Source organism: Halyomorpha halys, unplaced genomic scaffold (assembly GCF_000696795.3).
Source record: "Halyomorpha halys isolate HHAL.00 unplaced genomic scaffold, Hhal_1.1 Scaffold474.1, whole genome shotgun sequence".
Taxonomy (NCBI): domain Eukaryota; kingdom Metazoa; phylum Arthropoda; class Insecta; order Hemiptera; family Pentatomidae; genus Halyomorpha; species Halyomorpha halys.
This window is the reverse complement of record NW_027108830.1, coordinates 949,894-963,326: the sequence shown is the minus strand read 5'-3', so window position 1 is coordinate 963,326 and position 13,433 is coordinate 949,894. Positions and strand designations below refer to the sequence as shown.

The window sequence follows — 13,433 nt, the reverse complement described above, 5'->3', positions numbered from 1 at the left end:
ATTGAAATAGAAGGTGCTGATACACTTTTTTTTTTCCTAATTTGCTCCGTTATTTATCTAAAACCAACTCATTTAACAATTTTTGCAGCATTACGATCTTAGTAAATAAAGTACTTAGTAAGTATGTGGGATGGTTATTCATTTAGGTTATTATTTTGAAGGTAAAAATCATCAGAGGTGATTAGAATTGTTTTTGGTTTAAAATGATATAATTTTTGAACTATCATGTCTCAACAAAAAACCTGCAAATGATCTTGAAAATAAACAAATTAATTAACATTTCCTTTTAATTATTATACTTGAAATATCATCCCATCCTTAATGAATTCCAATGCATATTAAAAAAACTTAATAAACACAATCTAACTTGTTTGATCATATTTTTTGGTTAGTTAAATTAACTGTTCCACCAGCATATTAAAGAATTATATTTTGTGTCAATTTCGAATTCTAATTACACTGACAATTAATTTAACAGAAATATACCACTGGCAAATGAAAACCTTTAAATTGTAATAATTCTTCTAATTTATTAGTAAAGCTTAGGCCAATTTCATATATTATTATCAGATTTGTAAGATCCACCTAGATGGATAAAAGACTGATTTATATCTTACTAAAGAAGTGAGAACTGGATTATTCGATAATGAACATATCTTTTTCATATTATTAACGTTTAACGAAGAAGTGTAATTTATTTTTGGAAAATTAACAGATGGGAGGAATACTTTCTCAATAATTAGAGCTTCAAGATTTTTATATCACTCATATTGATAAAAATTTATTCTGTATCAAAAGAACAATTATGATCAGTCAAAACTCAATCCACCAATTGATAACGTTGATCAATTATTAAAGGAAATGAAATGCTTAGGAATAGTGCGATTTTTTTATTTTATTCATACATTTAATTCTAAAAATGAGAAAATTTTAGTTCAATTAATAGAAAGTTTTAAGTAAGTTAAATTATAGAGGTTGGTTCAAATGTAAAATTTATTAGTTTAAGCTCTAGAAAAGTGAAACCCTTTATGTTTCTGGTCAAATGATAGTAAATAATGTTAATAATTGAAGAAACACTTCTTAGAGAATTTAACATTTCAATTTTTAAACATTTTAATTAAATCATAATAAGAATAGAAGCCTTTATTATTATATCACAAGAGAGCTCAAAATATGTTAAAGGTTTTACGATTAATAAGTGATAAATTGTTAGTACTAAGTGTTATTTTTGTATTTTTTTCGAATTTTAAAAAAGCACAAGATTGTTAACCTATTCTAAAATTTATCTTTAATCATAGATTAGTTAAAATGTTTCAATATTATCAAACAATGGTAATTTTAGTTATAGTAATCAATCTATAATATTGATACCTTTCCTTCCTTTGTTTAACAATTGTTGCATTATTCCTATTACATGTCAATATTTTATCAGTTATGAACTGGAAAAAATTATTTTATTTATAAACTAATAATAAATCTTTTAAAAGTCAATGTTCAATTGTAATATTATAAAGTATTAAGGTTTAAATATTTACCCCTTTATTGTTATATCTTTGCATTATTATGGATCAAATCAGTACACTTGTTCATAATGTAATAACTATTACATACATTGTCATTAAGTAATTGTGCAACACCCATGGTCATTATGGAGTCCAATTGTTTTTCTTTGTATTATTAAATTTATTATCCTATCAGTTTTGTTAGTAAAAATAAATATATATATTTAAAAGTTGTTCATTATTATGTAAACTCTCCTTCACTATATCTTCACTTCCATTTGGGTGTATAATAAAAAAATTCATTATTTATTAAATAAATCAAAATTTGTATCCTTATTAGTCTCAACACTTATTATTTTAACAGTACAACGTTTCGGCCATCCTCAAGGACATCTTGAATTATAAATTCTTCCTCACATTAAAATTTATAATTTGTTATGCAGGCTATTCTGCCCAGGTCATTTATGATAAGTTAAAAACCTATTTTTTATTTAAAATCATAAATATTTAAATCTTCTTATTTTAAAATTATCCACCAAATCACTACCATATACGCAAACCATTTATCTTTATATATAAATGGTTTGTGTATATGGTAGTGATTTGGTGGATAATTTTAAAATAAGAAGATTTAAATATTTATGATTTTAAATAAAAAATAGGTTTTTAACTTATCATAAATGACCTGGGCAGAATAGCCTGCATAACAAATTATAAATTTTAATTTGAGGAAGAATTTATAATTGAAGATGTCCTTGAGGATGGCTGAAATGGCCGAAACGTTAACTGTTGAAATAAAAAGTGTTGAGCCTAATAAGGATACAAATTTTGTTTTATTTAATAAATAATTACCTGTCTCAAGAAATTGAAATAATATTTTTAAAAAATTCATATTCCAATTCTAATATTTCTGTTAATAGATCATTTATTTCTACAAACCTTAATCTCTTTAATTAAAAATAAATCCTAAGCCAAGAATATTTGGAAAAAAAATGATGTTTTAATACTTTATTAAATGATAGCTTTTTGACATACTTTTAACTATCAACCATTTCCATCCATAGTTATGGGAATTGAGGATTATCAGAAGGGAAAATTAATTTATTTATTATCATATTTTTAGACTGAGAACCTTAACATGGACAAAACATGGAAATCAAGAGTATCTACAAAAAAATTTGACTGATTACTGTACTTCCTTCTTTTTAGGAAGTTGTAGAAGTAATATCAAGTGGTCTAAGCTCAGAAGAAACTATTTTAAATAAACAGTAATCAAGTAAATTAAAATTTCCAATTTATTAGATGAATTTACTACATAATTAATAAGTAATAGTAATAAATTGTTAACTTCTGATTAAAATATTACTACTTAATCCCATAATTATAACAATATTTTCAATTTTCTTACTGGGAATAAAAGTTGTTTATGGAGAGAGGGATAACTCAGAGAGTTGAGCACCGTACTCCTTTTGCCTGGATCCAGTTCCAGTTTGAGTTCAGCTGGAGCAGATAATTCATTTATTCTGTTATATTGATCTTGAGGTTAGGAAGCCCTCCTGGTACAAACCCAGCCTCTGTAAAGTGGGTATTCTAAAATCAGGAAAAACCCTGACAGTTGAGAGTGATTCTGACCAAATAACCTACCACAACCATTTGTCTAAAACCAGTTCCCTCCTACCAAGTACTCGGGTGAGACCCTTCATGGGTTGATGTGATACAGATTATAATTTATATTACTAAGTATTATATCTTTATTATATTGATAATATACTTCATACAGTCAATTATTAACCATCTTTAAATTAATTTTATGATAATGAGTTTGAAAATTATAGCATATCCTTATTTAATTCTCATACCCATATACTCCTCTTAATATTGTGTCTTAGTCGAGTTTTAAAGAAAAACAAAATGATAAATATTAATGAACCAGATCACATTTTAAGTCATCATCAGGAAACAAAATGGATACACAACTAAATCACTTCACTTACTAAAGTCCATAAATAATAATTAGTCAATGCTACATTCCATACTATTTGTACATAAATACCCAATACATACATAAATAAATATAAAAATAGAGAGGGCATATCTCATGCTGAGATATCAAGCCGTAATGTATGAAGAATATGAGAAATCAGGAATGGAAAAACATTTATTAAAATCACATAAAATAAGCACTAATTAAAGTACACCCTCCGCTTACTGCATTGAAGTAAGTGGAAGAGCACATTCCTAGATATCTTCTATAATTTATTCTATATTTAAGTCCTTTATTATAAATTTGTGGAATCAACTCTTGATTTCATTCAAGTAATCCAAAACATGACTTGCTTACTTGAGCCTGACTCAGAAAATGGGGTAAGGTTATAACTGTATTAGCAGTTTAAAGGTAAAAGTTTAATTTAAAAACTATACACAACTAATAGGTAAAAAAAAATCAAAAACGTTCCATATAAAAACTATTAATTTATACAATTACATGATAATGTTCACTAAACATTGATATATCTAAACAATTTGATTGAATACATATAAATATAGCTAGAAAATATATTTATTTCATATACTGATCTTGATGTTTAGCTAATATTTTAGCAGAAGATTTTGCATCTAAAAACAGTTGCCCCACTTCTGTTACATCTTCTCTAGTGATTGTAGAACGACCATTCACTTTTGCAGTTAAATTAGAGGGGGTCAACAACTGTACAGCATACCTAAATAATTCACAATAATATTAACTTTTCCTCATAGAAAACATCATAGAATAAATTTTGTTTTACACTAAATTAAAATTAACTCCACTTTCTGCCAAATTATACAGTTAATCTTCATACTAAGAAAAAATATCAGATATTTCCACTCACTCAATTTCTTTTATACAACAATTGTTAGCTGTATTATCACTAATACCATTCCAATTATTTTTTTATTTGTATTTTAAGTTTATTAAACAATTGAGGCATGGAAATGGAAAAAGCTGTAAGTGGCAGATATACAAAAAATTAGATTTTGACGGAATAAGATTGTACAAGCCAATGCCAATAAACTGGTAAACACTAGAAGTTTACTATCTTGAACAGTAATTTTCTAACCAAAAGTGAGACCAGCCACCTGTTTTTATCATTTTTCTCAAGAATAGTTTTTTGGCACTTACAGACAGCACTTTCCACTTCCATGCCTCAATTATCTTTCAAACGAGCATCTCAAATGTTCCAGAAGATATATAGTTATTCAATTATAGGAAAAACTAATAAATGAAAGGTTTTCCTTGGAATACACATGAAATTCAATATAAAAAATAGTTTTCAAATATTTGTATTTATTTATTTGGTTTAATGTTGTTATGTAATCCAACTAGAAGAAGGACAGGTTACAAACCTATTCTGGCCAGAGTAAGAAGTTCAATATTTATTCTGTAAGTCTACCAAAAATAAATGACAACCTATTCAGGCTCAAACCAGTGCTGCATCTGACATGAGGTTGCCAGAGAGATTAACACCATCAACCATCACGGCCTCTAAATATTTTGAAGAACGGGTATGAAAAATAATGCGCCATATCATTTCTACTACTGCTCCAACCTTACATTTTATTTTTATTTCAAATGATTATGTATATAATTTACTATAAAAAGTATGATTTGTGAGTAATGCACAAATAAAATTTAGTTACCATTCGATAGTAACTTTTTCTTTGGGATTTGTCTATACCTGAAAAGTTAAAGAACTTTCAGGAGAAAACTCGAGGCAAGTTAGAGAGGGAGGGAGAGGAGAGAGCTAGAGAGAGAGCACAAATGATGAGTCATATCGGAAAGTAAAGTGTTTTTTAGAAGTCTTGACTATTAGTATCAAACACTGAAAGGCATCAGTGTTAAGGAACCCTTTTGAATGATCAAATCAATCTTATAGGAGACTATATGAGCGAGTAAAGTCTAATTTGGCAAACAAAAATATTAAAAAAAGTTATTGAGAACAGAAAACTTATTATACTACTACCAAACATCGTGACTATAGGGAAACTATACATACAATTTCAACTTTCTTGTGTAATTTTTTTTTCCTTAGCTTTTTTTTAATTATTCGGTTATTTAGGAAGACAAACAATAAGGGTATTCAACAAACGGGTCAAGTTCATCTTAATTCTTGCCTTTAAAAAACAAGAAAAATACATTTTCCATTTTATATTTCATCTACCCTCATGATATTAATACCTAATAATTTCTTTATACCTTACTTTTTTGGAATAGTAGTAACGATAAGCATAAATTCAATTACCTGAGAGTTGTTTTGCTTCCAATATCACTGAGCTCTGATAATGCATCATCATCAACACTAAGTCCTTCTGTTACGGCCCTCAACTTGAGAATTTGGCACATTTCTGGTTGGCTGTAAGGAGCAGTACGAATTATAAGCAACCTATCCAGCAGGTCCAATGGTAGTCCATGTGGTGAAATAATATCTACAGCCCCTCTTCAAAAACAAAAAAAAAGTGTAAGGATAAGGATTTACTCTCTTACAGTTGAATGCTAAAAGAATAATAAGATATTGTGACTAATTTCAACAGAGAAATTAATGAAAAATAATAAATTTTAAAATGAATTATTTTAGTTATTTGATAAATAGAAAACAAATCAAGGTGGCTAAGTAATTTATTCATATATTTTCAATCAGTATATTTATAAATTAGTATTGATTTATTAAAATATTTGTTTTTTATTCTTTTATAAATAAATATTGGTAATAATGGTTGTAACCGTAGAGATTTGAACTTCATGAAGTAACAACAATGTATTTTGAGTGCTTGACTTTAATAATTTATTGAAAATAATGTCGGAACTAACATACACAATAGAAACAGAAAATATATATTCTTTGGAATCAACACAATGTATGTGGAACCAACACAAACAGAAATGATTTTAACAATGTGAGCAATTCACAAATTTTGTGAAAACAAATTAAATAAGAAAATCTGGAGCCTTCAATACTCTAAACATTACACTGCTCATGTAATACTAAAACAAGCTCTTTTTAATTTTAGAATTTTGAATTGTTAGGATCGGATACAAGAGGAATTCAATGGTTTAGTGGAGACCCAAAGCTCAATTCTGTATGTCCAGATAGGCCTTATTATAGTCATGTAGATCAGTCTTTTGTAATTGATTGGAAGTTTAGACTGTTTGTCAAGTAAGTAGTAGTCAGAATCAATGAGCAGTTTCCTGTCTTTTCAGTCTTGTAATAGGATTCCATGTCAGTCATTTTTCCAGATGTAGTCTTAAGAAACAGATCTGTTTGACAGGAATAAATGGGGTATTATTAATGGCTTTGGATATTACGGATGGAATGGATATTACAATGAAGGATAAATGTGATTTGATGGGATTTATTGGAATTATCGACATTATTTACTGACAATAGACATGTGTCATCAGCATACATGGAGAGGATAGTTAGGATGTAAGCAGTAAAAACTGTAAAAAGGATGGGATCAAGGATACTAACCTGAGGTACACCAGCAGACTGAGGAAAGTGGGATGAATAAGTGCTGTTATGATTTGCTTGAAATAATCTGTCAGAGAGATAAGAACGGATACTGAGGAAGTACGTAAGGGATAGGAATTTAATATAAAGTTAAATTTTAAAAAATTTAATAGATAATCTAATAATGTGAACCACTACAATCCATGAAGGGTCAGGAGGTCAGTACTTAGTAAGGAAGTACTGTTTTTTGAACAATGGTTCTATAAGGTGATATTTTCAAAATCACGCTCAACCGCTAGATTTTTCCCAATGCAGAGTACCCACTTCATGAGTCTGGATGAATCTCGGAGTGCTTTGGAACAAACAGGCTTAACTCACAGCAACAGTAAAAGAATAAATAATTATCTGCCTCAGCCGGATTCAAGCCAGGATCTTTGGAGTTAGTATCACAATTAATTCAATAGAAACCTTACATACAATTCAAATGCACTTAAATTAATTAGAGAAAATTTTGTATAAATATCACTCACCTGACTTGGCAACGACCTCGATTCGTAGCAAAGACCACAATAGGAGCTATTGCACTTTCAAGAGCCTGGTGAAGATAAGTGAAGGTTTCTATATCCAGCATGTGGACTTCGTCAATGAAAAGCACACCAGGCACTAATTCAGCAATACCTTGGTCAATGTACCTAAATAAAAGTTACTCTTATATTAGGAAAAGATGATTCATGAATAATTAGTGACACAAACCACTAATAAAAAGATGATCTCTACACAAAGATGATAGATTTCTTTTTTATTTAATGTTTTGGTATCTAAACATAATAGAGTTGACTCACCACTAGCACCATCAAGTCATAGATTATATGTAAAGAAGGGTTAAATTGTTCAACAAGTTGGTGATAGGTATAAACTGCCTGATTACCTAATACTTGATTAACTAATTCTCTAAACACATTACTCAAAAGTTAATCTAAACCTGATAATTAGAACCACAGTATAAATTTGTACCATTTATTTATTTCCTATTAAATACACATTAATTCAGATAACTTGAACCTAAATGATCAAATATCTTCTATGATCAAAAATTTTTCTAATCATTTAGAAAAACCCAGTTCAATCACATAGTATAAGAGGGTAATCTTTAAAATAAAAAATACTCCCAACCAATAGACTATACTATTTACTTCTATAACATGAAGAATTTAGTTAAGCAAAAATTATTAAAAGATTGCTCCCATTAGTCAAAGTTTACAATAATTACTCAAATGTTCACATCAAACATCTTGTTGTTGTTGCTACTCGATTTTCCTAATTTTTTCAACTCAAGTCTCCTCTTCCTGTTTTAAGTATATGTTTCAAAGGTGAGATAAGACCTTCGTCAAATCGGGTTTAATTGGAGTGGTTAGCCGGGAAGGATTCCCTTTTACTAATTTTGGTGTTTAATCTCCTCCTTTGAAATTGTACATTGACCAATATACTTGCTATAAGTATCTGTTTTAAAAGTAAGATAAGCTTACTTCAATCTTATCAAAATTCGGCATACTGTAAATCACAAAGGATCATTAGAATAAATTTGATGGTAAAGGTGGCACATTATGACATAATTAAACTTTTTATTCTTATCTCAATTAACAGTCAAGAGTTTTCCTATTATATTTAATTAAAGTCTAAGACTATATTAGGGGTATTGATGATTTTGTGTGTAAATATAAAATATCTTAACATGCTAAATGTTATAAATATAGGATTGTGAGCAGCCTAATTTAAAGTCCATGTTCAATGTTAAATGCAGAGAAACTTCTAGCAGATTTTTTAGGAAACTTGATTTGTAACCTCATTTACGAAATAATAAAATCTCCACAAGCTTTGTCACATCATCTTTCTTCCACCTCACTTATTCCTTATTTCCTCTCCTTTTTTTTTTCTATTACTTTAGTATTATTTTCATCTATTTATTATAAAAAAACATCTAAACCAAAAAAACACAAACAAAACATGAACTACAAGCAACAAACCTATTAAAGCAACAGACAGACAAATGGTGTGGAGCCCAATTAGTCCCCGTTTGTGTGACATCTTTTTCTATTTAGCAGACCTATTAAAAGACTCTCAACTATATTAACTATTATATTGTTTTAACATGCTAAAAAAAAAGGAAATATTTCTCCATTTAACACAACTTTTTCCATTTAACATGTTAAACTGAAGATCATGAATACCTTTAACATACAGAATGTATTAAAAATTATATTTTAAGGCAATACTTTTTTTATTTTATTTATATAAACCCTTCCTTGCCTTTTGGCTACACTATATTGGCCAATATAGCATTACAGATGTCTTAGCATTATAGAATTATAGTGCAAATCAGTAAATGTAATCTCTCAATCAATATAGGTTCACATTTTACCAAAGTCACAAATCCTCTTCATTGAAGCCTGAATATGTTGAATAAAAATATTATCACTAAAAATTGAAATATTAAACAGCAAACATAAACAACTTCAAGAGATGTATCATTCTCTCGAAATCCACTTAGTTGAGAGTAGACTGTATTTAATGTAATAAAGTTATAAATATATAACTAATTACTGAAAAAATGGAAATTCAAAAGTTTAATGACTGCATTGAAGTTGTAGCTTTTTTTTATCTGAATACATTAACCATTTGGATTAATACTACTTATTTCCAGCAGAAGATAAATCTTCAAAAAATTGTCATTTATATTTGATATTTATTATAATATTGATACATATTAAAAACACAAACCTGTTGACAACTTTGTTAATTTCAGCTCTTAATTTATCTGTAATTTCTGTTTTCTTTGACTTGATAAGTTGTCCCATTATTGACAACACATCTTGTCCTCCTTGTGGTCTTGCATTGGCAACATCTAGATCATGTAGTGTCACATCTTGGATGACTTCTTTTTTTTTATGAACATCACCTTTAGGAAGGGGGACATATTCTTCTGCCTATTTACATAAAAAGTATGTGATAAGAAAAAATTTAAATAGTGAAAAAATTTTTTTTTAAAGCTATGACTGGAACCAAGATGCTTTTGTTCATAAAAAAGGTTTTTGAATTAATCTCACAGATCAATAGCAACAAGCAGAGTTAACTCAATGATAGTATAAATTAGATTATAAATATTGTTATAATCTAATTTCATTATATAATATCATTATCAGAAAACTAAAAATAATATCAGGAAACTGAAAATAATTGCATTCGATAATATAAATGCAATTCCTTACAATCTCTACTAAACCTTTGAATTTTTTTTATAAATAAACTAATTGAAAAAACAATAGCCATTTATATAAGTTTAACATTTAACATTTACTTCTCTGAATGTGAAAAATTTACAAATGTTTTGGTTATTTGAAAAATATTCTTTTCCTACTTAAGAAGTTAAATCGGAATTGATTATACCTCAAGATCATATTCAGTAGCATATGTATCACTCCTCCCTTGCCTCTTGACAGCGCCACTGTTTGCCTCAATGTATATAACATCCCCAACTTCTACCTTCTCTTTAGTTAAACTTTCATGAATACTTGGGTCTAGCTTCAACTGTTTTGTACCTTTTGCTGTTTTCAACCCGATAATTACATGGGATACAGTTTTACCATATCCTAAAAAATATTGGGTTAAAAATTGGTGAAAAATACATAAACCATGGTTGGTTTATATAAAATATAATAAAAAGAAATATTGGCTGTTCAATGATCCTTCAATTATTAGACAAAGTTCTATTTCATACATATTAAAACTATGATTTATAAAAATGCTATAAAAGAATACCTAGTAGTTAAAACAGTGTTATTTATTTTAACTTCCTACACTTATGTTAATAAAAGACGTAAGTTATGAACTTTTAATGAAAGTGAAAATATATTAAACATCATGATACAGCCCCTAGACAATTAATATAATCAATACATTGTGGAATATTTCATATAGTACAAAATAACAACCGTCTGTAGATTATATTATAAGTTTGCATAATTATAACATATAGTTCACAAATTCTTACAATGGCTTTGATGACCAGGGAAGTTGTATGCTGTTAATCCAAAAAATAAGAATGAACTTATTTTTATTTTGTTTTATAAATTTTTATCGTTATTTTTTAACTTAACCATTCCTTCATACATCTATGCTTTGTTTAGTCTCACATTTTGACAGCAGAAATATCTGACAAGAACTAACTTATGAGCCATTAATATTGCAACATGTAGGTGTGCTCAGCAATATTATGTTATTATTGAGCTATAAACTAATGATAATATTGATTGTCTAGAAGCAACTTAAAATAACTTATATAAAATATGCTGGGTACTGTCTAGTCACCACAAATGTTGATTGACAATTCCTAGGTGATTGTCAATCAATACCCTCAAGAAAGACATTAGGCTTTAAGAATGAAATAAATAATAGATGAAGACTCTTCAACCGAATATATGCCTAAACAAATAATATAGAAACCACAAAGAAATACTTTAGTCAGAACTTTAAAGAACTATGGCTCAATATTGAATATGAGAAAATAAATTATCAGTTCACAAATGAAACCTAGTAAGACGAAGTGATAACTATGATAACATAGATATCACGTAGATCAGAACCTACAACAATAGAACATTGAGCGTGGTAAATACCCACCTGACATACGAATGAGACTTGTGTAATATAACCAAAATTAATGAATGATATGACAATTATAATGAATAAATGGAAATTTTCAATACATTATTTCCTAGTTGTATGAAGGAAGTTCACAGAGGTAAAAGGACTAAAATTTCTAAATGGATAATAATTTAATAATAAGTAACTCTTTTTATCCACAGAAAGTGAAAAAAAAATCGTATGCACCTTAAAAGAATGGCTAAACCAACCAAGATAGCTGAACCAACCAAGACCTAGGATGAGAGTCCTTGAAGGTAGTGGGTTCGTATCCGACCAATATTTGTTGGTCAATATTTATTTCAAGGGGACCATGAAAAAGGAATCTTTAAATTATCATTCTGGGGCTGTATATATATCCTCATGGAGGAGTTGAGCAATAAAAAAAAACACACCCAAGCTGGTCTTTATTGTGGATTTAGACCTGAATATACCTATATATTTATATATATATATAGCAATATTATATTACTATATATATAAATATGCGGTCGAGTGTGAGTCTGAACAAATCATTTCCTTGCACAACTATTGGTCTAGTAACAGTACCTCCTTACAAAGTATTGAACACATGACCCTTCATGGGTTGTAGCGGTACAGATTTTAATTCAATTAATAAATATATGTGTGTGTATGTATGAATCATCAAAGTATTGAAAATGTATTCAACTTGTCACTAATAATGCTCCCATCCCTTATAATATTGTCAATTGTTTAACTGATTAGTATGCTATCTACTAGCAACTTAACATAGTTGAACAGACGCTCGCAATTTGTTTTTCGAGTTCCTCCATGTATATATGTAATGGCATTAATTGTACAATATGATGATCACATTTAAATTGTTAAAGATCAAAATAATCATTACCTCCCATTGGATTTTCTGTTTCCACTGGTGTAAGTTCTGTAACTTCACCTTCATAGACTTCTTTAGTTTCTTTGATTCTAAGGCCAATAGCTCTCCTAAAATTTTCCATCAACACTTCTGTCTTCTTGATTTCGGAGCTGAACACTTCTGACCCTACCATTGGGCAAAACGGCACCTAACATTTCCAAGAGTTAAGAAAAAACCAGAATGGTCATAATAGATCAAATGAAAGAAATGTGAATTTACAATACCTTGTTTCCTAATTCTTGAGCCATTGCTAGAGCTATCGCAGTTTTTCCAGTTCCTGGTGGTCCAGCCATTAAAACAGCCCTTCCAGCCATTTTCTTTGATTTAATCATTTCCACTACAATTCCTGCTGCCTGCAAGACAATCCTTACTGTCAAGTTCTCAAAAACATAGAAGCCAAAAGTAATAATTAGTTATGCACTCACCTCTCGGGCGTTTTCTTGGCCAACCAAACCGGCTGCTATTTGAATAGGTACCCCATTTTCATCTAAGCCCAAACCTTTAATATGACTGTGACTAGATATTCTTTGCGTTTTAACGGTACTCTTTACTTCTTCAATCTTCATCTTATAAGATAGTAAATCGATGCCAATCAATCAAATACTTACTTAACAAAAACAGTCTCTGAAACTTTGAAGTTTAAAAACGCGCTATGGTAACAGAAGGTTACAGTTATGTTATAAGGCATTGTGCTACCAGTTGTAACCTTTCATATGCCCAGAAATGAAAAAGAAGTACAGAGGTCAGTCATAGCTTCCTTACTATTTCTTATATTCTTTTTTTCATTTCTTATTTTGCTTCCTCACTAATGAAAGTAATGAAGCTTAATATTCATGAAGGAATTAAATATAT

General features: G+C 28.8%; 1 protein-coding gene across 1 annotated transcript; it reads right to left on the bottom strand.

Annotated features, from left to right (window-relative positions):
- Positions 1–3,954: 3,954 nt before the first annotated feature.
- Positions 3,955–13,268, bottom strand: pont (pontin). Its single transcript, XM_014424618.2, has 8 exons — positions 13,007–13,268; positions 12,806–12,934; positions 12,555–12,729; positions 10,433–10,635; positions 9,767–9,972; positions 7,519–7,680; positions 5,783–5,977; positions 3,955–4,222 (listed from the first exon to the last, which is right to left on the bottom strand). The coding sequence occupies exons 1-8, from the start codon at positions 13,145–13,147 to the stop codon at positions 4,063–4,065; spliced, it is 1,371 nt and encodes a 456-aa protein (XP_014280104.1). The 5' UTR covers positions 13,148–13,268; the 3' UTR covers positions 3,955–4,062.
- Positions 13,269–13,433: the final 165 nt, after the last annotated feature.